Raw genomic sequence first — 26,093 nt, forward strand, 5'->3', positions numbered from 1 at the left:
ATGTTCACTGCAGCTCTATTTACAATAGCCCGGACATGGAAGCAACGTAAGTGTGCATCATCAGATGAATGGATAAATATGTTGCACATATATACAATGGAATATTACTCAGCCATAAAAAAACAAAATTGAGTTATTTGTAGTGAGGTGGATGGACCTAGAGTCTGTCATACAGAGTAAAGTTAGTCAGAAAGACAGCAACAAATATTGTATGCTAACACATATATATGGAATGTAAAAAAAAAAAAAAGTCATGAAGAACCTAGGGGCAAGACGGGAATAAAGACGCAGACCTACTAGAGGATGGGCTTGAGGACATGGGGAGGGGGAAGGGTAAGCTGAGACAAAGTGAGAGAGTGGTGTGTATATGGATATATATACACCACCAAATGTAAAATAGATAGCTAGTGGGAAGCAGTCGCGGAACACAGGGAGATCAGCTCAGTGCTTTTTGACCAGCTAGAAGGGTGGGATAGGGAGGGTGGGAGGGAGGGAGATGCAAGAGGGAAGAGATATGGGAACATAAGTATATGTATAACTGATTCATTTTGTTATAAAGCAGAAACTAACAACACCATTTGTAAAGCAATTTTATTCCAATAAAAGTGTTTTTAAAAAAAAGTGTATGAACTTCCAGTTATAGGATGAATAAGGTCTAAGACTCTAAAGGATAGGTTAGAAACTATAGTTGATGATAACACTGCATTGTATAATCAAAAATAAATAAATAAAATTTTTTAAGTGAAACAAAAACAAAACATTATGCTGAGTGAAAAGAAAGCAGTCACATAAGACCACATGTTGTATGATTCCATCTATATGAAATTCCCAGAATAGACAATCCGTAGAGACAGAAAGATCAGTGCCTCCGGGGACTGGGGGAGGAAGAAAATGGGGAAAGATTGCTAATAGGTGTAAGGTTTGGGGGGGAGGTGATGAAAATGTTCTGAAATTAGATAGTGGTGATAACTTCAAAGTTCTTATGAATATACTAAAAACCAATGAGTTGTACACTTTAAAAGGTTGGTTTTTATGTGTGAATTATACCTCAATAAAGCTGTTATTTTAAAAAAAACAATGCTTACTGTTAATACTTTGTGAAGGCTATTTCTTCATGTTCTGGTACTTTTTCCACAGAAGAACTTGTGGGTTTTGTTTTTGTTTTTTTTCAAGAAAACATCTTTAAAAAGAAACAGTTATATTGGCTTTAGGATTACATCTAATATGAGAACTTATTTGCTCAATAAAGACAAGTATGCTATATCTTCCTTATCCACTATCGTCGTGCTATGGAAAACATTATCTGCTACTTCATTTTAATTAATTTAACTTCATGTGCATCACATGTTTTGGACTCTTGCCATAGTGGATTACAGTTTCTTAAATTTTCCTTGTTCTTAGAGAAAGTAATTTTTTCCCCAGCTACTTATATTTAATGTTCCAAAAACAGCATAACAAAAATGTATTAGCATTTGGAACATGGTGAATTTTCTACATTCTTTGTTGATTTTTTGTTGTTGTTGCCGTTTTTATGTACAAGTGCACAGTTGTAAAGGATTTGGTTAAATACTGAAAGAACATAAATGTTCTTTTTGTAACTTTGCTCTCTTTCAAAACAAAATTAGCATCACAAATAGTTGATTTTATATATATATATATTGCTAATTTTAAGTGAAGGTAAACTGTTTCTAATTTTCTACATATATGTTTGTTAGTGGGAAGAATATGCTTATGAATTAAAAAAATCAACCTGCTTGTCTCTAAATCAGCTGAATTATTAAAGGTTATCTTTAATCAGTATGTAACAGTGTTTGCAAGGTTAGGATACGGGAGTGTTTTTGAATATGGGCTCTTTTCTAACAGAAAGACTTATCTTCACATGTGTTTTTTCAGTTACAGGGTTGTAAAAAATAGATTTGTTAAGTGTTTTATATTTTCTTAAAATGGAAGATAGGGAGACTTTAGAACAAAACAAAAGCTCATAACTGTTTCGCTTTGAAAAATAACAAAAAAGCATGTAGATACTTTAAGAAAACAACATGTTTTTCTAAATCTAGAGCGCTCATAAAAATGAGGATCCAGATGGTCAAACCAGACAAAATGTGTAATGCTGTAAATTTTCCTCCTAGTTAAAAGGCTGGCCACCGAGAACCTGCAATACATGGTCAAAGCCTGCCAAGTGGGGTCAGGAGGAGAACCTGCCGCCCAGCTGACTTCTGTGTTTAGGTAACTGGAAAATATGCCAACTGGCAAGAAGACTATTGCCAGCCATTTGACAGCCAACATGTTTTTTAAATAACTAATTATCCAAAACATAATGTGTTACTACTTGTTTGTAGTTTCAATTATTGTATTTTTGGCAGTGGTTTTGCTATGTTGTTTTATTAAAAAATAAAAGTACCAAGGAGAAAGATAAGTGAGCTGATGTAAAATTACCTGAGAATTTAGTAAGGAAGATTCTTGCATGTGTTTAAGAGGAAAAAGTGGGAAACGTGAGTCATGATGACAGGTGTACAGGCTTTGGAGCTGCTAAACATGCTACTCAGGATCCACTGTGAAAGTGCCTGTCACTGGTTTTCCTACTCACTTTAGGTGCTGTGGACCCAGAAAGCTCCATTGTATGTAATTGTGAAGCATAGACTTTGTAGATCTGTTGTTCCTTCACAAGAATAACTGCAACTTGAGAAACATTTTCTGTTTTGTTTTTATTTTCCTGCCTTGCACCCTATAGAGTCTTATGCTTTCTGTTAGGGCGGTACTTCTAAGTATTTCTTCCTCACAGTTTCCACCAGTTCGCCTTTATTTCATGTATCTCTACCCTAGCACTACCGTGATAAATAGTTTGGGTCCATTTCCTTCATTCTGTGTTAGATTTTTGGTTCCTCAGTTTTCTTTCTCATCACATAGTTGGCACTTGTCAGTTGTTTACAGTTTATTTAAATTGTGATCATTTGAAATAAATACTGGATTTATGAAAACTGTAAAACCCTAAGAGGAGGAAGGATTTTATATGAACAAAGATTGCATGTTTGTTAAGTACAATTTATTGAGCTAGGTGACTTTTATTTTCTTGGGGGGAGAGAGTGGAAATTTTAGGATTAAAATATATAATTCTTATTAATAAAAGGTCTTCTATGGGTCTAAAGTCTCTTGATCGGTTAAAGAATATAAAAATTATTTCAAATAACTTGCTTTCCTCATAGAGATATTGTTTGATTTATCTAGAGTTAGCAATAACTAAAAGATATACAAAATAACTAGGAAACTGGACTCTTTGCCGTTTTAGTCTCTTCTACATCCTGACCATCTAGATTTCATCATGCACACTATAGCAAAAAAGTCCCTGAGATTAGATTTTTCCCCCTTATTCTTCCACCTGGGATTCCAGCTCTTCCCTTTCCCTTTCTCCTAATGCCACCACTCTGTTCATAGCTCATACTGAAGCCATTTCTGTTCTTTATTTTCAAGTGTTAAATAGTGTTCATATGGCATCTAAATCCTTATGGTAATCTTACATGAAATGATCTTTCTTGTGTTCAGGTTACAGCTTGTTGCCATACAGATACCAGCCCAAGGAATTGCCCCAGAAGTAATTCTAAGTAACTTGTTTTACTTTCAGGAAATTTATCGAGGATTATGGTATGAGATATGATTATCAGATTTACAGCATTTTAGAAACAGTAGCAGCATTGGACCAACAGGTTGTTATCCACTTGATTTCAACCCTTACTCAATCTCTGAAGAGTTCAGAGCAGAAATGGGGCCTTGGCAGAAATATTGCACAAAGGTATGTTTGATAATTTGATTATATCCTTTTGGACAATGATTATGAAATATAGATTCATTTTCTAGAAATGGCCTGTTTTCCACTTATAAAAATTTGGAGTGTGTTCCAGTGAATAAGATTAGTGACTCAACTAGATAATATGGGTTTTGGTCAGAAATAGATCAAGGCTTTTTTTTTTTTTTTTTTTTTTTAATAGATTACAACCCAGCTGAAGATAATGCTGGACTATTTAGAGTAATGAAACATGGGGGGGGGTATAAGTCTGTATTTCCTAAAGAGATTGTTTTAGAAGGGTCATTACTCATACTACAATTCATATGTCCAAAAGTAGTATGTTAAAGAGTCAAAGTACTTTAATTACATCGTGTATGGTGTGTATAGACAAGTAGACATTCAAGCAGGCTCAGTCTGTAAAGACTTAAATGAAAAATGGTGGAAAATGTAGTAAATATATATCTGTCTTCTTTTCTTTTTTCTTTATAGGGAAGCCTATAGCAAACTTTTATCTCACCTAGGACAAGTGGGACAAGATGAGATACAAAGACTACAAGATGATAATATTAAATCTATTTTGTGATTCATCCTCAATATTAATTATAACTATCTAAAGTCACTTTGCACCATTCTGACTCCTACTTTTAATTAATTGTATAATGTTCTGTTAAAAATACTTTCTAGGATTTTTTTCCTTTCATACCTGTAAGTATAAAGTATATAAATAAGGAAATAAAAGTTAATTAAATATGTTATAGGAGCTTTCGAACTTGGTAAAACTGCATTCTATTTTGAAGAGGTTTTAGTGAAACTAAAGAAACTTTTCCTAACTGGGAGTGTTATGTGTGTATGTCTAAGCAGGTTTGTACTGGTTGATCCATGGCCATTTTACTGTAATGTGACTTTCTGCCTTGTGAGTAATTTATTTGTTTTGTTTTTGTTTTCTTATGAGTTATATTTTATTATGATACTATTTCAAATTACCTGGCTGCCCTATGCTGGGTTTTTTTTGGAGGGGTGGTCAGGAGATAGAACAGTATATTTGTTATCCTTTTTTATACTATGAGTGAGGCAAGTTAATAAAATCCTTACAAAGCACACTTAACTCTATGAGGAATGAGACTGAATCTGGCTAAATGATTATACAGATAATATGTATTTTTTTTTAACTTGGGCCAACAGTGTTTATATCAATACTTGGGTTCCAACGGTTGCCAGATGTTTTCCTCTACTCATCCTTTCGTTTGGAGTTGTCATTAAAAGACAGATCAGGAGGAGGATAAACAAAAGCCTTTAAGAAAAGAGAATAAATAATATTCTGGAAATTTTTAAGTTTACAAAATTAACAAAAGAGGTCTGAGAAGTCAGCTGATTTATCTCCTTGCTCTTCAATTAGAGCCTTTTATAAGCTAGCATCTTACATGTTTGAAGGGAGCCAGTTTAGTTTCCTGTAGCAGCTCATCTCTCAACCCTTTAACTATTTCATTCAGATTCATTCCACCAGTTGGGCTTTTGTCCTTGACTCCTTTTTCTAATGAGCATTATTTGGTAAAAAGAGCTCCAATCTTAGTGTTGGGAACCCACCTGGGTCTCAAACCCAGCTCTGCTTTGTGACCTTGAGCAAGTTCTTAACCTTTCTGAGCCTCAGTTTCTTCATGGAGAAAAATGAATAATAACCCTTTTTTAAATTTCACAATGTTCTGGTAGGAATCAGTGGGATAATTGATTTATAATTATAATCATATAATTTAAATGTATGTGAAAGTATTTGTTGACCTATGTTCTGTTTGGTGGTGTACAGACATGATCACTCTATCTCATGCACAAAGGTGAAGAACACTTCCTAATTTTGTTCCTCTTTCTCTAATGGTACGTCCTAGATGAAGATCGCACTTCTTTTCAATGTTTTCTTACATGTCACGTTTGCTAAGTTTGAAATAATTTATTGTTTTTTTTCTTGAGTATCTAGTGTTTATCATGGTTCTACTATTCCTTCAGGAAAACATTTCAACCCTTTCTGACTCAAGAAGTATCTTTTAAAATGAAATGCATTGCAGTCAGGAAACTGTAGATAATAGCCCTTTCCTAATTGTAATCTGTGAAGTCTAAAGGACTTCATGACATATAAATGGTTTATTTTCCCCCCAAATAAACTGTTTTTAATTCAACAAATGGGATGAATGAAAGCCTCTTTAAGGTTACTAAAACTTCATAGCAATGAGTTTCTTTTCATTACGATAGTGACTTATTAAATAAATGATGCATTATTTTGCAAGTTGTAGCAATTGAAATTTAAACTATTTAATGGGATGCCTTTAAAGAGTTTATGTGTGTGTGTGTGTGTGTGTATATATGTGTGTATATATATATTTTTTCACCCCCAAGGGAAATTGATAAAGATATCTTGGAGAATCTTGCTCCTTAGCTTATGAAACTTTTTAAGGGTTAAGAAAATCTGCTGCTGAATCATGCATTAGGGTGTATAGCTGTAGATACTAAGAATAACTAAAGTTTATACATAAAAAAATCAGTAACAAGAAAAAGTCTGTAACAATACCTGTGTATGTTTATATATATGTATTTTTAAATTTATGTATCAGTAAAGTTTTAAAGAAGCTGTTTTATTGAAGAAAAAAAGAATATGTATGGCTCTGTTCCATTTCTTAAGAATCTTCACTGACCCGTAAATTATTACTATAGTCTTGTCTTTTTCCATTTCCAGACTAAAGAGTACCTATACTTGCTTCGTTAATGTTCCTTTTCCCCTAAAAACCCTGTAATCCCTGAGGAGGCTGCTTCTACCATTGTAAGGTAGGCCATTCTCTTTGGGCCAAATCTGGAATGTGTTCTCATTTTTCTTGGTCTTTGGGGCCTCTGTGACATTGCATTTTCTTTTATCTTCTGATCCCTTCCTCAGCAGTATCGCTCCTTCCTACATACACGTTCTTCTTTCTTGTCCCTACTGGTAAGATCTAGCCCTTCACCTGCTCTGTCTCAACATTCTTGTAGTAGTGAACTGATAAAACTAGCTTATAATTTTTTTCTATCTGTAGTGCTAATTTTTCTCTAAACCTGTCTAGTTGGATTCTCCTGAAATCTCAAGGCAACATGTCAAGCTGCCCTTATCATCTTCGTTTCCAGTCTAGCTCATGCCTTCATTTTCTACCCAGAGAATACACCACTTTCCCAAGTCACTTAGCCGTGACATTTCTTGGATTCATTGCTCCCCACTTTTCATTTGATCACCTTATAGGCTCTTGTGATTTTTTTCTTCTTGCCATTTCATGCATCCAAACATTTTTCTATTGGGTACTATAATCTCCTTCTTATCTCTGGACTCCTGAAATTTATTCTTCACATAGTTTTGACATTAGTGTTCCTAAAATACTTCTTTCTTCTTCTTACTTTTCTGCTCAAGGACCTCCATTTACTTCCCATTGTTAATAAGCTGACATTCAAGCCCTTCAGTCAGGAGGCTTCTGCCATCTGACGCTATACCTTCTGTTTCCAAACTTACCTCAAGCAGGAAAGCAGACTGTCTTAGCTGCTTTCTCTGAATGACATGTTCATTCTACGCTGTGGGCCTCACTCAGTTTGCCAATTAGAATACCATCATTTCTATAGAAACCTAACCTTAAGGCACTTAAATAGGAAGAAAATTAAAATATACATGTTGGATATGTAATTATTCCACTCAAATAATTTCTTTAAAATATCAGATGGAGTGTAGAAGAGATGATTGAAAGACAACAGGGTGATGAAAGGACTTTATTAGACACAGATTTGGTTACGATTTAAATTTCAGTTGAACATTTAATTAGGTTTCCATAGGGGACGAAAAAAACATGGAGTATTGTCGCTGCACAAAAATCGTTTAGTACTTTGTTCATTTGTATTAGAAGAGTTTCAAAGTTTAAAACTTTTTATATCTTTACTTATCCCTAGCATATTTTTCTTTTCTTACTAAGCATATTTGACTTTTTCTATTTTGGGGGGTAAGTAAAATATTATTTGTGAGTTGTTAGACTATGTGTGTGTTTTCATTATGCATTGTTATTTTTATCTTCTTCCATGCTTCATCATAAATTTTTAAACCTACTTTGTTCTTAACCAATTACATGAGCCCATTTCCATGTACTTTCACAGAATCTTTGGCAGTTTTTATTTTTACTTCCCCTTTGTTAGGATTATATATCATATAAAAATTTGATGAGCCTTTGCAGTTGGGAAAAGCCTTTAGGAAACGTACCTTCCCTAATCCTACACAGTAACATAGCACTTGTGTTTCAAAGATAAAAGATAGATATCATAGAAACCTCACCGAAAACTGTGTTCTCTGTACTAAACCACTGCTTTTTGACTGATAGACTTTTTACATAAACCTTACATTTTCCAAAAACTGATCTCCTGCCTACTCCTCCTAGGGTTAAAAATATTGCCTTGTCAGTCAAGTATAGAGTATGCTAGTATAAATAACGTGCTTTGTTTGCTTAAAACAGTTGGTTTGGGAAGCTAGCAAAATAGCGTATTCTTTCACATATTTAATAAGATATGAGATTTATATTTTGATTCTGTGATAAACTATGTTTGGTAAGATTACCAAAATCAGTACCAAATGAACTTACCAACTTCTGCTTACTGAAGTTTTTGGTGTGCTGATAGTTATCCAGTTCATTGCATTTGTGGATTGTGCTTTTAGAAAAATTCTGGGCATATGCATGCTTTAAGTTATTTGTGTATATAGTAATGAGATATAATAAAAAATGTATATATTCAACTTACACTGTACCTGTGATTATTCAACTGCCTCTTTATGACAGATTGACTCTTTGAAAACCAAAATAAAAATGAACCATGTTACCTACAGGAATAATTTTTATCTTATTATTCCTGTTGCTTTTATACTCCGCTAAAACAAAGAAAAGTTAATTTTTCAGCTATTGTAATGGCTGAAGGGTATACAGTGTAATACATGTGGTTAAACTGAGAAGAGAAAAAGGATGAAAAACACCCTAAAAATAACCAATTGGCATTTTGTTCTTAAAAATCTAAGGAATTTTATTGCATTTTACGTACATATTATTTTATTTTAGAGATTCATGTCTTTTCTGGCTTTTCCTCCTAGAGTAAGAACACTGCTAATATCTGTGTTACTGCTTTTTCTTTTTTAAAGTAAAATCTTGAAATGATGTTTAAACTGTTGGAAGCTTCATAGTCTTTTGGAAATTCAAATTAATAATTTAAATATAAATACAATATGGTCTTTAACTTTGAAGAGTAAAAATGGAAGATGAATTACTGTAGGATAGTTCACTTAAATGGAGAACATATATTTGAATAGTTTCAGTGGGCCTTGGTTTATATGACCAAACATTGTTTTCTAGAATTTTTCTTAATTAGCTCTTATGATCAGTAATTTGAGGGAAGGATCGAATTATAAGCGATCTAAGTTTTTTCTTTTTAGGGGAGGGGTGCTGTACTTTGGATGCTGTTCTTTGTCTATAAGTGTTTCTGGAAACTATGTAAAACTTTTAAAAATTCTGACTTCAATTCTGTAATATTACAGAATAATACATTAAAGTTCACTGAGGAGAGGTTTGATAATATATACTCGTTTGTTTTAAATAAATAGAAGTGTACACAGAAATTACAATAATCTCAGGCTGCCTTTCCGTTTATCATTCAAGCAAGTTCACTTTTAGACCTTCCCTTTCATTAATTGGGTAGAGAGTCTGGGATTAAAAATAGATTTTAAGGTTTTATAACGTAAAACTGCTGGATGGAAAATCTGTGTGTCAAGTAAAAATTTTAGTAAATCTGAAATTCTTGTTTAGGTCCTTGTTGAAAAGATTTCTGAAACGCTGGAGACCATTTTCCTGACATGGTAAGGCATTTTAAAAACTTAATTTAGATGGTTTATACCTTTTAAATAGACTCTCTGTTTTCCTTCTAAATGTCAATTATCAATTTTCACTTTTCAGAACTGTACAAATATTCTTAAGGCTTTTTGTTTGTGTAAACAAAATCTGTTCTTTTAAAAATTTACCATTTTTTTCTTACCCCTAGTCTCCCTTCCCGGCCTTTAATCTAAATAGCCAAAAGTTTTATTTATATATATATATTTTTTAATTAATGTTTTAGGTATCATATAAAGTTAGTGAATTCTATATTTAGGAATAAAAATTTTTTTTTTCACTTCTGATTACTAAAAGTGGTTACATGAATAAAATGACAATTTCCCATTAAGCAAGGATTGCTGAATGATTAAACTAAGGAAAAAAAGTAAAATCTTCCTTTTAATAAAGGTGACTTATCCTAACAAGATTAAGGGGAAAAACTCATGTTATACTTGTTGAATTTATGTTCAAATACGATTATTGAGTTGTTTTATTTTTTATTTTTTGTTATAGACAAAGCAAATCCAAAAACCTAGCCTAAAAAAATTCTCATGCATTATTAAAAATGGTAGTAATAAAATATGTATTGGTGGTAGAGAAGAATCCCACAAGTGCTCAAGATTGACATAACCTTTAACAAAGTGGAAAAACTTTTATTAGAACTACTGATACTAGGTTCAAATTTATGTCAGAGCACTTTATGGTACCGAAATTAGTACAACTAATTTTTTCTGAGCTTTAAAATGTCATTTTTCACTAAATGAGCTTAGATGAAATGTTTGAGAGACTTATTATTTTAGGCAAGTGTTTATACAAGTTTAGGAATCTTTGGCTTTAGTAAACTCCCTTTTTCATAATTAGCATGTCTCTTTCACATGCTTTTCAGAATCATTTATCTCATAGCTTGTGTTCCAAGTTCTATCTAGTAATTTTTAAACTTCAAAAATAATCTTTTTCAGTTACAAGGTTCTAAAACAGTAAAATACCTTGTAATTTGAGTGACATTTTTTTTTCTTAGGCAAAGTACTTCAGAGCATTTGCCTAATCCTTAAAACATTCTTCTGAATTAATATGGAAATCAATAATTGCCCTCCTTAAAAAGTGAGAAAACTGAAGCAATGTAAAGTTAAGCTCCTGGCCCAAGGTAACAGAGCAACCAAGGTGAAAAATCTGGGTATTCCATCTGCTGTTCTGGTGTACTTCTATTATTTGTATTACCTTGAATAAAATATGGCATTTAAAAATTTATGATGTCATAATGATGAGCCTCTACTTATACAGCAGGGCTGTATAATGTTAAATTTTTAAAAGAAAAATTACAATCCCAGGCTTAAGTAGTAAAGAGATTAAGTACTGACAATTTTTTTTTAAGATCATTGATGGCAGTACTTGTGGAATAAACTGCCTTACTAAGAGGGTAATGTCCTGGACAGCACTGATTAGACAAAGTGTACAAAGAATGCTTAAAAGATCCATGGACCATTAAGTTAGCACTGAGCTACACCACCATAAAAGTCATACATATTGTGCTGTATATTGACACACACTGAGAAGCGTGACAAGCGTTTTCAATAATGTGTATTTTAGAAAACTGTTCATTTTTTGCTAATGTTTATCTGAATAGAAGATCTAGAAAACAAAACAAGGAAGCATTGAGCACTGAGTATTTTCATGCCCAGTATCCAAAAGTCAGGCCTTTTTCTTCCTCGTGTTCATGCTGGTTGTTAAGAGAGCACTGGCTTTTCAGATGGTGCCAATCCTGTGATGAGGCACTTGAAGAGTTTGAAGGTTAGGGCATGTGAAATACGGAGCTGGGAGGAAGCATGCTGCTATTCCATTGGAAGCAAAAGGAAGTGTAGGCCCGTAGAATACTTCTTCTTTGCCTTCTCTGCTCACATCCAATACCTAACAAAAGAAGAGGAGAAACCTGTACGTTAAAGGTGGTTGTTCAAAATAAAGCTGGGTACACATAAAAGAAAGCCTGCAGTTAAATTCAGTTATGCCACCATGACTGTACCTTACGCATTGCTATTTTTCTCAAGTGTGGTGCCAGGAATATGTATTAAGTTCCTGCAGAGTACTATTCTACACATTTCTGTTTGTGTTTGTACACGTTTGTACATACATAGATATGTATGTTACGTTTGTATATACATAGATATATAATTTAATAATTTAATCTTCAGAACAGTGTCAAGGTGTAGGTAGCATTATCCTCCTTTAATAAAACTGCCTTAGACTGCTTAAGTAACTAGCCCAAACTAGTTAGTACGTGTTGTTTGTATGCTGGCTTACAAATCCTCACCTGTAAAGTGAAAACAACATTGACCTTGCAGCTTTGCTCTGGAAATTGGTGACATACAGCTCAGTGTCTAGCACATAGAGTATTATAGCTTAGTAGCAGGTTCAAAGAAATCAGTTGCTTCTGGAAATTCTTCCCCAGTTATTTCCCCATTAAGCTGGAGTTCCACCTCTTTCCATATATGGAAAGAATCCTTTGTTAGTGTGTGCCTGCTGTCACCTCACTGATTCTGGTTTAACCTTACTACTAGGAAAATTCTTTCTTGAGGAAAGCTGGTCATTTCCTTTCTTGAGGAAAGCTGGTTTAAACTTTTTTTTTTTTTTTTTGCGGTACGCGGGCCTCTCACTGTTGTGGCCTCTCCCGTTGTGGAGCACAGGCTCCGGACGCGCAGGCTCAGCGGCCATGGCTCACGGGCCCAGCCGCTCCGCGGCATGTGGGATCTTCCCGGACCGGGGCACAAACCCGTGTCCCCTGCATCGGCAGGCAGACTCTCAACCACTGCGCCACCAGGGAAGCCCCTGGTTTAATCTTACTACTAGGAAAATTCTTTCTTGAGGAAAGCTGGTCATGTCCTACGTGTCTAACCCATAATGTTCCTTCCAGCCTTCAATCATCTTAACCTCTTTTCATATGACCTTCCTCAACCTTCATTTTTTTAAATTAATTTTTTATTGGAGTATAATTGCTTTACAATGTTGTGTTAGTTTCTGCTGTACACCGAGGCGAATCAGCTGTATGCATACATATATCCCCTCCCTCTTGGACCTCCCTCCCCCTGCATCCCACCCATCTAGGTAACCACAGAGCACAGACCGAGCTACCTTTGTTTAAAACCTTTCCTCCCTTGGGTTCTATGACCTTAAAAAAATAAGTTGGTCATTGACGCAGGCCACCTTTGGTCCACTTCTTCCATCCCCATCCTAAATGTAGGTATGCCCCAATATTCCAACCACAGACCCCTTGGTACTCTTCTTCAATGATCTTGTCCACTCTCATGCCTTCATCTGTCACCTAAGTAGATCATTCTTTTTTTAAATTAATTTATTTATTTTTGGCTGCGTTGGGTCTTCGTTGCTGCATGCAGGCTTCCTCTAGTTACGGCGAGCGGGGCCTACTCTTCGTTAGTGTGCGGGCTTCTCATTGTGGTGGCTTATCTTGTTTGTTGCGGAGCACGGGCTCTAGGCGTGTGGGCTTCAGTAGTTGTGGCTCACGGGCTCTAGAGCGCAGGCTCAGTAGTTGTGGTGCATGGGCTTAGTTGCTCCACAGCATGTGGGAACAAACCTGTGTCCCCTGCATTGGCAGGCGGATTCTTAACCACTGAGCCACCAGGGAAGTCATGCTCTAAGTGGATAATTCTTAAGCCTTTAATGTAATAATGCATTATTTTAGATGAAAGAAGCCCTTGAGATTTGGGGATCCAAGCTCATAAAGGAGGAAATAACTAAAGCCTAGAATAAAATATCAAACCTTGTAGCTTTTTTTCCCAAATGGACATTTAGCTGTCCCATCCCATTTACTGAACAATATGGCCTGTCACTATTAATTTTAAATAGCTCTAGTATATGCAACATATAAATTTTTCTTTGTTCTCTCTTTCAATGATTTATGTACCTTCCCGCAGTACCACATTTAGTTATTTTGACTGGGTAGGGCATGTCTCCCCCATTCATTTTCAAGCATTTCTTGGTTCTTCTTGTATTTTTCCTTTCCTGGAGAAACTTCAAGATCAATTTGACAAGTATTACTCCCCCACCCTGTGAGAAAAAGGAAAATTACAATGGGATTTTGACTAGTATTTCATTAAATAAGGAAGTAGAGGTCTTTCAATATTTACCTCAAATAAGATTATTGTTCCGGTTACAGAGAAGAAAACTGAGATACAAAGAATGTTCAATGACTTGCTCAGGATCACACAGCTAGTAAGTGGTGGTGGAGCCAGTACTTGGGCTCAAGGTTGCAACCCAAGAAAGAGCAAGGTTTTCATGCCATTCGTGGTATCCCTTCCTCAACTGAATACATTTCTAGAACACAAAATATCAGTTGAGGTCACTGTCCAAACAGCTTGTCTGGTTCCCTGGGCCAACAGAGGCTGTGTGTGTTAAGCAGATGCAATTTATTTAATCTGTAAGATGGGAAAGGAAGTGTTGGCAGTTTTTCTCCAAAACACTCCCCTGTAAACTGGCAGAAAGAAGGCATTTGGGAGAAGGAGATGCCGGCTTGGCAGCATATCCTCCAGCCAAAAAGAAGTAATCATAAATGAAGAGCAGTGGAGGTGATCTGGCAACACAGACTAATCACTTGCACACTTAGGCAGCTGTTCCTTTACCTGCTGCTTGTCATCCACAGCGTCCAGATTAGAGTCAACCTCTGTGCCAGACGTTTGCTTACACACCCACTGAATAAAGAAGAGCACCTGACTTTCCTCAGGAATCTATTTTTTTATATTTTACATGGGTCAGTATTACTAACAAGTCCAAATCTCCATCTTTGAACAAGTATTAGTTTAAGAGCACCTCAGCCTTTCTCTTATTTGGGTTGCCCTTGAAATGGATCAAATAGTCTGTGCTAAATCAAGTAGTAGAAAAAAATAGAACAGTATGCTTTCTCAACATTTGACAGGCTTGTGGCTGAATCCTACAAATGACAGTTAAATAAGCTTTGATTAGAATCCAGAAGGGTCAGTCTAATGAGAGAGGTTATTGGCTGGTATTTTCAAGACCAAAGAAAATTACTTTAGTCCTTCTGGATATTAACAGACCAATCTGTGAACTATTTAAGTGTGACCTTCATTAATCTTAGCCAGCAGTGCACTTAGAATCCAAGAATACTATAGATTTGTGACTTACGAAAAATTTAAACTTTGATATTTTTAACATCTATACTATTTTCTCCACCACTCTGACCTGTAATTCTCTTTTCTTTTTCCCCCTCACAAATCACATCTCAGAATTTATTCAATGCTTTGGAGCTTAAAATATTTTTTTTAATTTTTATTTTATATTGGAGTTATAGTTGATTAACAATGTGTTAGTTTCAGGTGTACAGCAAAGTGATTCAGTTCTACATATACATGTATCTATTATTTATCAAATTCTTTCCCCATTTAGGTTCTTACAGACTTGAGCAAAGTTCCCTGTGCTATACAGTAGGTTCTTGTTGGTTATCTATTTTAAATATAGCAGTGTGGACATGTCAGTCCTAAACTCCCAATCTATCCCTCCCCCCACCCTTTGTCATCCCTGGTGACCATAAGTTTGTACTCTGTCTGTGAGTCTGTTTTTGTTTTGTAAATAAGTTCATTTGCATCATTTTTTTTTAGATTCCACATATAAGCGATATCATATATTTGTCTTTCTCTGTCTGACTTACTTCACTTAGTATGATAGTCTCCAGGTCCGTCCATGTTGCTGCAAATGGCATTATTTCATTCTTTTTAATGGCTGAGTAATATTCCATTGTATATATGTACCACATCTTTATCCATTCAACTGTCAATGAACATTTAGGTTGCTTCCATGTCTTGGCTATCGTAAACAGTGCTGCAGTGAACAATGGGGGCATGTATCCCTTCAAACCATGTTTTTCTCCAGATTTATGCCCAGGAGTAGGATTGCCGGATCACATGGCAGCTCTATTTTTAGTTTTTAAGGAGCCTCAATACTGTTCTCCATAGTGGCTGTATCAATTTACACTCCCACCAACGATGTAGGAGGGTTCCCTTTTCTCCATACCCTTTCCAGCATTTATTGTTTCTAGATTTTTTTGATGATGGCCATTCTGACTGGTGGAAGGTGATATCTCAGTGTAGTTTTGACTTACATTTCTCTAATAATTCGCAATGTTAAGCATCTTTTCATGTGCCTCTTGGCCATCTGTATGTCTTCTTTGGAGAAATGTCTATTTAGGTCTTCTGCCCTTTTTTTTTTTTTTTTTTTTTTGCAGTACACGGTCCTCTCACGGTTGTGGCTTCTCCCATTGTGGAGCACAGGCTCCGGATGTGCAGGCTCAGCGGCCACGGCTCACGGGCCCAGCCGCTCCACGGCATGTGGGATCTTCCCGGACCGGGGCACAAGCCCGTGTCCCCTGCGTCGGCAGGCAGACTCTCAACCACTACACCACCAGGGAAGCCCCTTCTACCCATTTTTTGATTGGGTTGTTTGTTTTTTGATATTGAGTCACATGAGCTGTTTGAAAATTTTGGAGATTAACCCCTTGTTGTCACATCATTTGCAAATATTTTCTCCCATTCTATGGGTTGTCTTTTCGTTTTGTTTATGGTTTCCTTTGCTGTGCAAAAGCTTTTGAGTTTAACTAGGTTCCATTTGTTTGTGTTTATTTCCATTACTCTAGGAGACGGATCAAAAAAGCTATTGCAGTGATTTATGTAAAAGAGTGTTCTGCCTATGTTTTCCTCTAAGAGTTTTATAGTCTCGAGTCTTACATTTAGGTCTTTAATCCGTTTTGACTTTATTTTTGTGTATGGTGTTAAAGAATATTCTAATTTCATTTTTTTTGCATGTAGCTGTCCAGTTTTCCCAGCACCATTTATTGAAGAGAATGTCCTTTCTCCATTGTATATTCTTGCCACCTTTATCATATATTAATTGACCATAGGTTCATGGGTTTATTTCTGGGCTTTTTATCCTGTTCCATGGATCTATATTTGTTTTTGTGCCACTACCATACTGTTTTGAACTGTAGCTTTGTAGTACAGTCTGAAGTCAGGGAACCTGATTCCTCCAGCTCCATTTTTCTTTCTCAAGATTGCTTTGGCTATTTGGGGTCTTTTGTGTCTCCACACAAATTTTAAGGTTTTTTTGTTCTAGTTCTGTGAAGAATGCCATTGGTAATTTGATAGGGATTGCATTGAACCTGTAGATTGCCTTGGGTAGTACAGTCATTTTGACAGTATTGATTGTTCCAATCCAAGAACATGGTATATCTTTCCATCTGTTCGTGTTATCTTTGATTTCTTTTATCAGCATCTTATAGTTTTTAGAGTGCAGGTCTATTGCCTCCTTAGGTAGGCTTATTCCTAGGTATTTTATTCTTTTTGATGCTATGGTAAATGGATTTTTTTTAAATTTCTCTTTCTGATCATTCATTGTTAGTGTATAGGAATGCAAACGATTTCTGTGTATTAATTTTGTATCCTGCAACTTTACCCATTTCATTGATGAGCTCTTGTAGTTTTCTAGTAGCATCTTTAGATTTTCTATGTATAATATGTCATCTGCAAACAGTGACAGTTTTACTTCTTTTCCAATTTGGATTCCTTTTATTTCTTTCTCTTCTCTGAATGCCATGGCTAGGATTTCCAAAACTATGTTGACTAATAGTGGCAAGAGTGGGCATCCTTGTCCTTTTCCTGATCTTAGAGGAAATGCCTTCAACTTTTCACTGTCGAGCATGATGTTAGCTGTAGGTTGGTCAAATATGGCCTTTATTATGTTGAGGTATGTTCCCTCTATGCTCACTTTCTGGAGAGTTTTTATCATAAATGGGTGTTGAATTTTGTCAAAAGCTTTTTCTGCATCTACAGAGATGATCATATGGTTTTTATTCAGTTTGTTGATGTGCTGTATTACACTGATTGATTTGCATATATTGAAGAATCCTTGCATCCCTGGAGTAAATCATGGTGTACATTTGATCATGGTGTATGATCCTTTTAATGTATTGTTTGATTTGATTTGCTAGTATTTTGAGGATTTTTGCATCTATGTTCATCAGTGATATTAGCCTGTAATTTTCTATTTTTTGTGATAACTTTATCTGGTTTTGGTATCAGGGTGATGGTGGCCTCGTAGAATGAACTTGGGAGTGTTCCTTCCACTGTGATTTTTTTGCAATAGTTTCAGAAGGATAGGTGTTAACTCTTCTCTAAATGTTTGGTAGAATTCGCCTGTGAAGCTCTCTGGTCCTGGACTTCTGTTTGTTGGGAGTTTTTAAATCACAGTTTCAATTGCAGTACTTTGGATTGGTCTGTTCATATTTTCTATTTCTTTCTGGTCTAGTTTTGGGAGGTTGTACATCTCTAAGAGTTTGTCCATTTCTTCCAGGTTATCTATTTTATTGACACATAGCTGCTTGTAGTAATCTCTTATGATCCTTTGTATTTTTGAGGTGCCCACTGTAACTTTTTCTTTTCTTATTTTATTGATTTGAGCCCTGTCCCTCTTTTTCTTGATGAGTCTAGCTAAAGTTTTTCAACTTTATCTTTTCAAAAAACCAGCTTTTAGATTCATTGATCTTTTCTGTTGTTTTCTTCATCTCTTATTTCATTTATTTCTGCTTTGATCTTTATGATTCCTTTCCTTCTACTAACCTTGGGTTTTGTTTTTCTTTCTCTAGTTGCTTTAGGTGTAAGACCAAGTTGTTTATTTGAGATTTTTTCTTGTATCGCTATAAACTTCCCTCTTAGAAGTGCTTTTGCTGTGTCCCATAGGTTTTGGATCATCATGTTTTCATTTTCATTTGTCTCTAGGTATTTTTTTATTTCCTCTTTGATTTCTTCAGTGATCCATTGGTTGTTTAGTAGCATATTGTTTAGTTTCCACATATTTGTGGTTTTCAGTTTTTTTTTCTTGTAGTTGATTTCTAATCTCATAATGTTGTGGTCAGAGAAGATGCTTGATATGATTTCAATTTTATTGAATTTACCAAGGCTCGTTTTCTGGCCCAGCATGTGCTCAATCCTGGAGAGTGTTCCATGTGCACTTGAAAAGAATGTGTACTCTGCTGCTTTTGCATGGAATGCTCTATAAATATCAATTAAGTGCATCTGATCTAATGTGTCATTTAAACCTGTGTTTTCCTTATTGATTTTCTGTGTGGATAATCTGTCGATTGATGAAAGTGGGGTGTGAAAGTCTCCCAGTATTATTGTTGATTTCCCTTTTTATGGCTGTTAGTATTTGCCTTATAAATTGAGGTTCTCCTATGTTGGGTGCATATATATTTCCAGTTGCTATATCTTTTTCTTGCATTGATCCCTTCATCATTATGTAGTGTCCTTCTTTGTCTCCTGTAACAATCTTTATCTTAAAGTGTATTTTGTGTGATATGAATACTGCTACTCCAGCTTTCTTTTTTTTTTTTTTTTGCGGTACACAGGCCTCTCACTGTTGTGGCCTCTACCGTTGCGGAGCACAGGCTCCAGACGCACAAGCTCAGCATCCATGGCTCACAGGCCTAGCCGCTCCGCAGCACGTGGGATCCTCCCAGACCGGGGCACGAACCCGTATCTCCTGCATCGGCAGGCGGACTCTCAACCACTGCGCCACCAGGGAAGCCCTCCAGCTTTCTTTTGAGTTGCATTTGCATGGAATACATTTTTGCATCCTCTTACTTTCAGTCTGTATGTGTCCCTAGATCTGAAGAAGGTCTCTTGTAGACTGCATATATATGAGTTTTGTTTTTGTATCCATTCAGTCAATCTGTGTCTTTTGGGTGGAGCATCTAATCTACATTGAAGGTAATCATCGATATATATGTTATTTTTTTTTCAACTTTATTTCTTTATACAACAGGTTCTTTTTAGTCGTCCATTTTATACACATCAGTGTATACATGTCAACCCCAATCTCCATATTCATCACACCACCACCCCCTGCCACTTTTCACCCTGGGTGTCCATACGTTTGTTCTCTACATCTGTGTCTCAGTTTCTGCCCTGCAAACTGGTTCATCTGTACCATTTTTCTAGATTCCACACATATGCGTTAATATACGATATTTGTTTTTCTCTTTCTGACTTACTTCATTCTGTATGACAGTCTCTAGATTCATCCACATCTCTAAAAATGACCCAATTTCATTCCTTTTTATGGTGGAGTAATATTCCATTGTATATAATATACCACATCTTCTTTGTCCATTCGTCTGTCGATGGGCATTTAGGTTGCTTCCATAACCTGGCTATTGTAAACAGTGCTGCATTGAACATTGGGGTGCATGTGTTTTTTTGAATTATGGTTTTCTCTGGGTATATGCCCAGTAGTGGGATTGCTGGGTCATATGGTAATTCTGTTTTTAGTTTTTTAAGGAACTTCCTTCCATATTGTTCTCCAAAGTGGCTGTATCAATTTACATTACCACCAAAAGTGCAAGAGGGTTCCCTTTTCACCACACCCTCTCCAGCATTTGTTGTTTGTAGATTTTCTGATGATGCCCATTCTGACTGGTGTGAGGTGATACCTCACTGTAGTTTTGATTTGCATTTCTCTAATAATTAGTGATGTTGAGCAGCTTTTCATGTGCTTCTCGGCCATCTGTATGTCTTCTTTGGAGAAATGTCTATTCAGGTCTTCTACCCATTTTTCAATCAGATTGTTTGTTTTTTTAATATTGAGCTGCATGAGCTGTTTATATATTTTGAAGATGAATCCTTTGTCCATTGATTCATTTGCAAATATTTTCTCCCATTCTGAGGGTTGTCTTTTCGTCTTGTTTGTAGTTTCTTTTGCTTTGCAAAAGCTTTTGTTTCATTAGGTCCCATTTGTTTAATTTTGTTTTTATTTCCATTACTCTAGGAGGTGGATCAAAAACGATCTTGATGTGACTTATGTCAAAGAGTGTTCTTCATATATTTTCCTCTAAGAGTTTTATAGTGTCCAGTTGCATTTAGGTCTCTAATCCATTTTGAGTTTGTTTTTGTGTGTGGTGTTAGGGAGTGTTCTAATTTCACTCTTTTACATGTAGCTGTCCAGTTTGCCCCGACTGTCTTTTCTCCATTGTATATCCTTGCCTCCTTTGTCATAGATTAGTTGACAATAGGTGCGTGGGTTTATCTCTGGGCTTTCTATCCTGTACCATTGATCTGTATTTCTGTTATTGTGACAGTACCATATTGTCTTGATTACTGTAGCTTTGTAGTATAGTCTGAAGTCAAGGAGTCTGATTCCTCCAGCTCCATTTTTTTCCCTCAAGACTGCTTTGGCTATTTGGGGTCTTTTGTGTCTCCATACAAATTTTAAGATTTTTTTCTTCTAGTTCTGTAAAAAATGCCATTGGTAATTTGATAGGGATTGCATTGAATCTGTAGATTGCTTTGGGTAGTATAGTCATTTTCACAATATTGATTGTTCCAATCCAAGAACATGGTATATTTCTCCATCTGTTTGTGTCATTTTTGATTTCTTTCATCAGTGTCTTATAGTTTCCTGAGTACAGGTCTTCTACCTCCTTAGGAGGGTTTATTTCTAGGTATTTTATTCTTTTTGTTGCAATGGTGAATGGGATTGTTTCCTTAATTTCACTTTCTGATCTTTTGTTTTTAGTGTATAGGAATGCAAGAGATTTCAGTGCATTAATTTTGTATCCTGCAACTTTACCAAATTCACTGATTACCTCTAGTAGTTTTCTGGTGGCATCTTTAGGATTCTCTTTGTATAGTATCGTGTCATCTGCAAAGAGTGACAGTTTTACTTCTTCTTTTCCAATTTGTATTCCTTTTATTTCTTTTTCTTCTCTGATTCATGGGGCTAGGACTTCCAAAACTATGCTGAATAATAGTGGTGAGAGTGGACATCCTTGTCTTGTTCTTGACCTTAGAGGACATGCTTTCAGTTTTTCACCATTGAGAATGATGTTTGCTGTGGGTTTTTCATATATGGCCTTTATTATGTTGAGGTAGGTTCCCTCTGTGCCCACTTTCTGGAGAGTTTTTATTATAAATGGGTGTTGAAACTTATCAAAAGCTTTTTCTGCATCTATTGAGATGATCATATGGTTTTTATTCTTCAGTTTCTTAAAATGGTGTATCATATTGATTTATTTGCATATATTGAAGAATTCTTGCATCCCTGGGATAAATCCCACTTGATCATGGTGTATGGTCCTTTTAATGTGTTGTTGGATTCTGCCACTCCCTTCTGGCTTGTAGAGTTTCTGCTGAGAAATCAGCTGTTAACCTTATGGGAGTTCCCTTGTATGTTATTTGTCGTTTTTCCCTTGCTGCTTTCAATAATTTTTCTTTGTCTTTTACTTTTGCCATTTGATTACTATGTGTCCTGGCCTGTTTCTCCTTGGGATTATCTTGTATGGGACTCTTGGTGCTTCCTGGACTTGGGTGGCTATTTCCTTTCCCATATTAGGGAAGTTTTCGACTATAATCTCTTCAAATATTTTCTCTGGTCCTTTCTCTCTATCTTCTCCTTCTGGGACCCCTATAATGCGAATGTTGGTGCATTTAATGTTGTCCCAGAGGTCTCTTAGGCTGTCTTCATTTCTTTTCATTCTTTTTTCTTTATTCTGTTCCGTGGCGGTGAATTCCACCATTCTGTCTTCCAGGTCATTTATACGTTCTTCTGCCTCAGTTATTCTGCTATTGATTCCTTCTAGTGTGTTTTCCATTTTAGTTATTGTATTGTTCATCTCTGTTTGTTTGTTCTTTAATTCTTCTAGGTCTTTGTTAAGCATTTCTTGCATCTTCTTTATCTTTGCCTCCATTCTTCTTCCAAGGTTCTGGATCATCTTCACTATCATGATTCTGAATTCTTTTTCTGGAAGGTTGCCTATCTCCACTTCATTTAGTTGTTTTTCTGGGGTTTTATCTTGTTCCTTCATCCGGTACATAGCCCTCTGCCTTTTCATCTTTTCTATCTTTCTGTGAATGTGCTTTTTGTTCCACAGGCTGCAGGACTGTAGTTCTTCTTGCTTCTGCTGTCTGCCCTCTGGTGGATGAGGCTAAGAGGCTTGTGCGAGTTGCCTGATGGGAGGGACTGGTGGTGGGTAGAGCTGGCTGTTGCTCTGGTGGGCAGAGCTCAGTAAAACTTTAATCCGCTTGTCTGCTGATGGGTGGGGCTGGGTTCCCTCCTTGTTGGTTTGGCCTGAGGCAACCCAACACTGGAGCCTACCTGGGCTCTTTGTTGGGGCTAATGGTGGCATCTGGGAGTGTTCACACCAAGGAGTACTTCCAGAACTTCTGCTGCCAGTGTCCGTCCTTATGGTGAGACACAGCCGCCCCCCGCCTCTGCAGGATACCCACCAACAGTAGCAGGTAAGTCTGGTTCAGTCTCCTGTGGAGTCACTGCTACTTCCCCTGGGTCCTGATGCGCACACTACTTTGTGTGTGCCCTCCAAGAGTGGAGTCTTTGTTTCCCCCATTCCTGTCAAAGTCCTGCAATCAAATCCCACTCGCCTTCAAAGTCTGATTCTCTAGCAATTCCTCCTCCCGTTGCGGGACACCCAGGTTGGGAAGCCTGACCTGGGACTCAGAACCTTCACTCCAGTGGGTGGACTTCTGTGGTATAAGTGTTCTCCAGTTTGTGAGTCACCCACCCAGCAGTTATGGGATTTGATTTTATTGTGATTGCGCCCCTCCTACAGTCTCATTGTGGCTTCCCCTTTGTCTTTGGATGTGGGGTATCTTTTTTGGTGAGTTCCAGTGTCTTCCTATCAATGATTGTTCAGCAGTTAGTTGTGATTCCGGTGCTCTTGCAAGAGGGAGTGAGAGCACATCCTTCTACTCCACCATCTTCAACCCTGTACAATACGTATGTTCTTACTGCCATTTTGTTAATTGTTTTGGATTTGTTTTTGTAGGTCTTTTTTCTTCCCTTCCTCTTCTGTTCTCTTCTCTTGTGATTTGATGACTGCCTTCAGGGTTTTATTTGGATTCCTTTTTCTTTTTTGTGTGTGTATGTATTGTAGATTTTTGGTTGGCAGTTACCATGAGGTTTTGATATAGCCATCTATATATAAACAAGATTGTTTTAAGTTGCTGGTCTTTTAATTTCAAATGGATATCCAATATCCTGCTTTTGTGCTCTCCTCTTCTCACAGTTGCTGGTTTTGATATCGTATTTGTGTGCAGATGATTTCCTACCTTTACTGTATGTTAGCCTTTACCGGTGAGCTTTCCCACTCATAATTTTCTTGTTTCTAGTTGTGGCCTTTTCTTTTCCACCTAGAGAATTTCCTTTAGCATTGGTTACAAAGCTGGTGTGGTGGTGCTGAATTCTCTTAGCTTTTGCTTCTCTGTAAAGCTTTTGATTTCTCTGTCCAATCTGAATGCGAGCTTTGCTGGTTAGAGTATTCTTGGTTGTAGGTTCTTCCCTTTCATCACTTTAAATATATGGTGCCACTCCTTCTGGCCTGCAGTTTCTGCAGAAATCAGCTGATAACCTTATGGGAGTTCCCTTGTATATTATCCGTTGTTTCCCTTGTTGCTTTTAATATTTTCTCTTTGTCTTCAATTTTTGTCAGTTTTATTACTATGTGTCTCAGTGTGTTCATCCTAGGGTTTATCCTGCCTGGGACTCTCTGCACATCCTAGGTTTGGGTGACTGTTTCCTGTCCCATGTTAGGGAAGTTGTCAGCTATTATCTCTTCAAATATTTTCTCAGAGCCTTTCTTTCCCTCTTCTCCTTCTGGGACCCCTGTAATGTGAATGTTGGTGCATTTAATGTTGTCCCAGAGGTCTCTTAGACTGTCCTCATTTCTTTTCATTCTTATTTTCTTTATTCTGTTCTGTAGCAGTGATTTCCACCATTCTGTCTTCCACCTCACTTATCCATTCTGCCTCAGTTATTCTGTTATTGATTCCTTCTAGTGTATTTTTCATTTCAGTTATTGTATTGTTCATCCTTTTGTTTTTTCTTTAGTTCTAGGTCTTTGTTAAACATTTCTTGTATCTTCTCGATCTGTGCCTCCACTCTTTTTTTCTGAGATCTTGGATCATCTTTACTGTTATTACTCTGAATTCTTCTTCAGGTAGATTGCCTACCTCTACTTCACTTTGTTATTCTGGGGTTTTATCTTGTTCCTTTATCTGGGGCATATTCCTCTGCCATCTCATTTTGTCTAACTTTCTGTGATTGCAATTTCTGTTTCACAGGCTACATGTTTGTAGTTCCTGCTTCTGCTGTCTGCCCTCTGGTGGAGGAGGCTAAGAGGCTTGTACAGGCTTCCTGGTGGCATGGACTGGTACCTGCCCACTCGTGGGTGGTGCTTGGTCTTATCCCTCTGGTGGGATGGACCATGTCAGGGGGTGTGTTTATCAGCTACCTGTTTATTTGGGAAGACTTTAAGCGCCTCTCTGCTGATGTGTGGGTCTGTTTTCCTGCCCTGTTGGTTGTTTGTCCTGAGACGTCCCAGCATTGGAACTACAGACTGTTGGTTGGGGCCAGGTCTTGGTGAGAAAATGGAGGCCTCCAAGAGGACTCACGGCAATGAGTACACCCCAGACTACCACCGCCAGTGTCCTTGTCCCAGCAGTGAGTCAGCCGCCCCCTGCCTCTGCAGGAGACCCTCCAATATAATACTAGCAGGTAAGTCTGCCCCAGTCTCTCATGAGGTCACCACTTCTTCCCTGAGTTCTGACGTGCACAAGACCCTGTATGCGCCCTCCAAGAGTGGAGTTTCTGTTTCCCCCAGTCCTGTGGAATCCCTGTGGTCAAACCCTGCTGGCCTTCAAAGCCACATTTCCTGGGGCCTCCTCCTTCCACTGCCAGACCCCCAGGCTGGAGAGGCCTGAGGTGGGACTCAGGACTTTCACTCCTGTAGGAGAACTTCTGTGGCATAATTATTTTACACCCGGCATATATGGGATTGGATTTTATCGCAGTTGCGTCCCACCTACAATCTAGCTGTGGATTCTTCTTTGTCTTTGGATGTAGGGTAACTTTTTAGGTAGGTTGCAGTGTTTTTTTGTCAGTGGTTGTTCAGCGGTTACTTGTAATTTTGGTGCTTCCGTAAGAAGAGGTGAGCGCACATCTTTCTACTCCACCATCTTGTCTCCTCTCTTTCCTGTAATTTTCATCCTGCTGATAGGTACTCAGGAATTTCTACTGTCTAATCAATATCTTCTCATAAACACTATTCCAGTCTCTCATCTTTCTTCTCTGTTGGATATTCTTCCAGCAAGTAGTAGAGAAATGGCTTCCTTTTGAACACGTAGCTAGTCTCTCCAACCATCAACATATTTACTTTTAGTGAACCAAAATAAATAGTTCTGTAGTCACCAAAAAAACAAGTATTTGAGATTGTGCAACCATAGTTTAGAATGAATGGTAATGTAAACCATAACCAGTTGTGAATAACTAAAATGAAAGTCTCTTGTCCATGAAGACTTTCATTCCAAGCATCTCTTTAAGTGACAATCCATATG

General features: G+C 36.9%; 2 protein-coding genes across 12 annotated transcripts in view; one reads left to right on the forward strand and one right to left on the reverse strand.

The window, feature by feature from the left end:
• The window catches only part of MMS22L (MMS22 like, DNA repair protein), a 141,369-nt gene extending 132,807 nt beyond the window's left edge, over positions 1-8,562 (forward strand). For both annotated transcript variants that reach the window (XM_067702527.1, XM_067702528.1), the window contains exons 23-25: positions 2,130-2,226; positions 3,620-3,787; positions 4,271-8,562. In XM_067702527.1, coding sequence (XP_067558628.1) covers positions 2,130-2,226; positions 3,620-3,787; positions 4,271-4,364 — 359 coding nt within the window. In that variant the 3' untranslated portion in view covers positions 4,365-8,562. The remainder of the gene's footprint in view (positions 1-2,129; positions 2,227-3,619; positions 3,788-4,270) is intronic.
• A 152-nt stretch (positions 8,563-8,714) lies between these two features.
• Positions 8,715-26,093, reverse strand: part of KLHL32 (kelch like family member 32) — a 232,461-nt gene continuing 215,082 nt past the window's right edge. For 9 of the 10 annotated variants that reach the window (XM_067702536.1, XM_067702533.1, XM_067702529.1 and 6 more), the window contains one exon: positions 8,715-11,583. In XM_067702536.1, the coding sequence (XP_067558637.1) occupies positions 11,422-11,583 (162 nt within the window). In that variant the 3' untranslated portion in view covers positions 8,715-11,421. Of the gene's footprint in view, positions 11,584-13,591; positions 13,735-26,093 lie in introns of all 10 variants that reach the window. The other variant, XM_067702532.1, reaches the window with a different exon arrangement.

Source organism: Pseudorca crassidens, chromosome 13 (assembly GCF_039906515.1).
Source record: "Pseudorca crassidens isolate mPseCra1 chromosome 13, mPseCra1.hap1, whole genome shotgun sequence".
NCBI classification, from domain to species: domain Eukaryota; kingdom Metazoa; phylum Chordata; class Mammalia; order Artiodactyla; family Delphinidae; genus Pseudorca; species Pseudorca crassidens.